The sequence below is a fragment of the Fukomys damarensis genome, unplaced genomic scaffold (assembly GCF_012274545.1).
Source record: "Fukomys damarensis isolate Sample0158 unplaced genomic scaffold, DMR_v1.0_HiC HiC_scaffold_24, whole genome shotgun sequence".
Classification (NCBI taxonomy): Eukaryota; Metazoa; Chordata; class Mammalia; order Rodentia; family Bathyergidae; genus Fukomys; species Fukomys damarensis.
Window position 1 is genome coordinate 6,739,170 of NW_022900936.1, and position 4,003 is coordinate 6,743,172.

At 44.8% G+C, this 4,003-nt stretch overlaps 2 protein-coding genes across 2 annotated transcripts in view; one reads left to right on the top strand and one right to left on the bottom strand.

Moving 5' to 3' along the window:
- Positions 1–928, bottom strand: part of Ripply3 (ripply transcriptional repressor 3) — a 27,873-nt gene extending 26,945 nt beyond the window's left edge. The window contains exon 1 of the mRNA XM_010636611.1: positions 749–928. Within this exon, the coding sequence (XP_010634913.1) occupies positions 749–928 (180 nt within the window). The remainder of the gene's footprint in view (positions 1–748) is intronic.
- A 735-nt stretch (positions 929–1,663) lies between these two features.
- LOC117283261 overlaps positions 1,664–4,003 on the top strand; it is a 5,435-nt gene continuing 3,095 nt past the window's right edge. The window contains exons 1-2 of the mRNA XM_033755939.1: positions 1,664–1,688; positions 3,738–3,909. Coding sequence (XP_033611830.1) covers positions 1,664–1,688; positions 3,738–3,909 — 197 coding nt within the window. The remainder of the gene's footprint in view (positions 1,689–3,737; positions 3,910–4,003) is intronic.

Here is a 4,003-nt window from a genome sequence, read left to right on the forward strand (position 1 = left end):
TACATCATTGCCTTTTCTCTTTTACTTTCCTTTTTAGTTTTATTTTAGGATTCCCTATTTTTAATGTTCATACAGAGATTTCTTTAACTGAAATACCGAATAGTTTCTCTGGTGTGAAAAACTATAATAGTACACAGGATCCTAATGAGATAATTAATAATGTGAAATAGGAAGTAAAGGGCTAAAGGTGTAGGGAAAGTGGGAAGGGTGGGGGAGAGGTAATAAGGGAGAGGAAAAAAATATGAGAAACTGAAAAAATGGAAATAAAGTGTTTGTAAATGGGGAGGGGAAGAGAGGGTGAAGGGAGGGCAGGGACAAGGGGAAAAAATGAGAATCAAGACCTATTATGTAAAGGTACAGGATCCCTATGATGAATGTAACTGTACTGTATACCTAGATTGTACTAATAAACTCAATTAAAAAAATAAAATTAAAGGGGAATGGTAATATGCCAGCTAAATGACACGTGGATTTTGAATCGGTTAAAGTAATACTGCTAGGAAGGATGTTCTTACTTAGTCTGTTTTCTGTTGCTGAATCAGAACACCACAGACTAGGTAATTTATACAGGAGACTTCATTAAGCCATGGTTCTGGAGCCTGGGAAGCCCGAGGACAAAACCCCTGTGTCTGGTGAGGGCCTTTGTGTTGTATCCTTGCTCCATATCAGAGCCACTCTGAGGAAGGAACCAAGCCACTCCCAGCCACTCCATAACCCAAAGGGGCCCAAACACCTTTCCTGGGCCCACCTGCAACACCAACGGCACCAACACAGCTAGGGGGCCTGAGCCAGCGCGGATGTTCCCCGGAAGTGCAACCAGGGACCGAATGGTGAACACTAGCACAGACCCGGGTAGGGTTTTGGAATTGGATTGTTGCACTGTGGTTGAGTAACTCTCAGGACACACATTCCGCAGGTCAAGGGCCATGATTTCTGCAACTCAATCTCAGCTGATTCTGGAAGCAAATGCTTATTGACCATTTCAAAGTTCCCAATTAAAAAAAAAAGGACACAATTTCCCATGATAAATGTTATCATTTTGTATATCTAATGTGTACCAATAAAATGAAAAACCAAATCACTCTTGTGAACAGTGTCCTGTCAATGTCTTCACAAGTGTGACTCCTTTCTTCCTTTGTTCCTGTTTCTAGGTTAGGAGCAGCAGATCACCATGCAGGATCCGAGGCTCTGTGGGCAGCGTGGCTGGTTTCTGCAGGGTGCAGAGAGCAACAGCACCACAGGCCTCTGGTTCTGGACACCCTGGGGCTGTTGGGAACTGAGGGTCTCCTCCCCTGTGACCTGAATGAAATTCGACTTGGGACAATAGGGCATTTATGATTACTGGCAGGAGATTTTCCTATGAACCCCAGGGTGAAGTTTCTGTGTGCAGCACCTCTTAATGGCCCAGAGCAGTTGTGAAAATCAGTATGAATCCAAAATGTAAAAGAAGACCTACTGGACCTCAGAAATGCCCAGTTGAAAATAAATAAAAATCACTGCTGATGGAGTGTGAGCTACTTGAGCTACTTTGGAAAGCAGGTTGGCGCTACCCTTTAAGATGGACCGTTAGCCTGGCCGATGCCTCATTCTTCTTTCTCCTGTCCAGAAAAATGCCTGCCCATGGCTCCACAGGACAAGCCACTGGTTTGTTGGAACTGTCACAATGGAAGTAACACGATGGGGAGCAGGTACAGAAATATGGTGTAGTCACATGTGGGCCGTGCTAAGACAGTGACAACCAGTAAAGTGCAGCTATGCTCACGGGTCCAAGGAACTCTGAGAAACATTGAGGGGAAAGAATGAAAGGCTCCTAAGTCTACTTACTGAAGAGCATTATTTTAAAAAGTAAAAAAGCAGCTGGGTGTGGTGGCTGCACACCTGTAATCCTACTACTGGGGAGGCTGAGGAAGGAGGATTGCTGCAAGTTGAAACCCACCTGGGCTCCCTAGTGAGTTCAAGGCCATCCTGGGCTGCAGTGTGAGACCCTGTCTCAAAAAAATCATACACACACACAACACACCCCAAAATAAAGTGAAACAAAGTAAAACAGTTTGAAAAAAGTTCCAACAGTTTATTGGATATACATGTTTGTATTCAAGACTCAGTTTTTAAAACAAGGGAATGATGGATGGAAAACTTAGGCCGGAGCCAGGGTGTCAGAATTAGACAAGAAGTACAGAGGGACGAGCGATGCTCTTTCTTAAACTGGGGGAGGGACTCAGTCAATTTCACTCCTAGGCTTCGTATCCGTCATCCAGGTTACAGACAGGTACCGAAAAACATTATATACAAAACCCACCAATAACTCTATTCCTCCAAGGGTGCCTGTGTTACTTTACTCTCACTGCTGAGACAAAACACCCGACACCCAAAGCGAAAAGAGAAAAGGTTTACTTAGCCCACGGTTCATAGAGGTTTCAGTCCAGGACTGACTCCAAGGCAGGGTAGCACACGGGCAGGGTTGCAGAGGAGAAACAGTTCACAAAAAGCAACTAGGAAACCTGAGCAGCATCTCCCTGCTCCTTTGTCTTCTCCAGGCCACTTAGGGTGGGCAGCGCTCACACTCTAACCCTTGAGCCTAGCGCTGCACCAGGAATTGATCTCAGCCTCCCATACTCTAGACCCAGCCACCTCTGAAAAGCCCCACTAGGACCGCATGAGGCTTTAGCGGGGACAGCTAGACACAGTTTTGACAGAGGGATACACTGAGTGCCCCGTTTGCAAATAAAAATGTAGATAAAGTCAGAAAGTCATTACATTTTTAGAATTGGAAGAAACTTTCAAGATGTTCATCTAATCTAAAATGTAACCATTTAAAAATTATAAGTAGGGCCAGGATTTAGCTCAGTGGTGCCTCAGCCTGCCTCACAAGTGCAAGGTCCTGAGTTTGACCCCCAGTACCAAAAAAAAGAAAAAAAAATTATAAGTACTAGCAAACATTGTAGTTCAGGAAATCGAGGAAGGCTTTATAGGCATAAAAAATGGTAAAAGGAAAGAGAAAAGTCGAGAGGCTTTGAATTAATTAAAAAGTTAACATCATGCATTGAATCATTGTAAGCATAATTAAGCCAAATGATAAATTGGGATAAAAATTTGCTGCATATATGACAGCCTAAGGATTAATACCCCTACTGTAGGAGGATCCTATGTAAATTAATAAGAACAATACTAAAAATCAATGTTAATTCATAGAAGAAAATACATAGCCAAGAAAATGATTGAAAAAAATCAGTTTTCCTAGCAATCCAGAGATTAAAAAAAGCAACCCTAACATTTTAGTAAAGAGAGCATTTGGGGCCTGGGGGTATAGCTCAGTGGTAGAATGTTGTTTAGCACGCCAGGGACTCTGATTCAAATCCTGCGATGGCAGGGTGAGAGGAGAGATTAAGAGATTTCATTTTTCATTCATCAAAATAACAAAGAATTAAACAGTTGTATCTGTAGCTCTTGGTATTGATGAGGGTTTTGTAAAATAAGTTCTCAGTCTTCTATCAGAGGATTTAAACCAGCTGTGGTGGTGAAAGCCTGCAATTCCAGCACTGGGGAGGCTGAGGCAGGAGAATAGCTGCGTACCAGAGGCCAGCCCGGGCTACATAGTGAGTTCAAGTTCAGCCTGAATGCATAGCGAGAGCCTGTCTCAGAAAAACAAAAAGAAAATAAAAAAGCAAACAAACAAAGGCTCAACAGCAAACAATTTCCACACAGTTGAAGCTCAGCCAGCGCACTCCCTCTCCAAGGGCCTTCTCCCTCCTCCACTCAGCAAGCCCTCTGCCAACTTCCCTGTGGGCCAAGGAACAGACCCAGCTCCTGCCCTAGGGTTCAGGTGCCCAGCGAGAGCACGAAAACCTCAGCCAGCCAGTCATCAGGAGGGAGGCGACGCTGGAGGTTTGAAGCCAATCTGAAGGGCAGGTAGGGGTCCTGCGGGGTGGGTGGTAGGAAGCGCGGGCCAAGGGCCGAGGCGGCAGTGCCAGAGTCCCAGCCGCGTGGCTGGAGGCGGCCCACG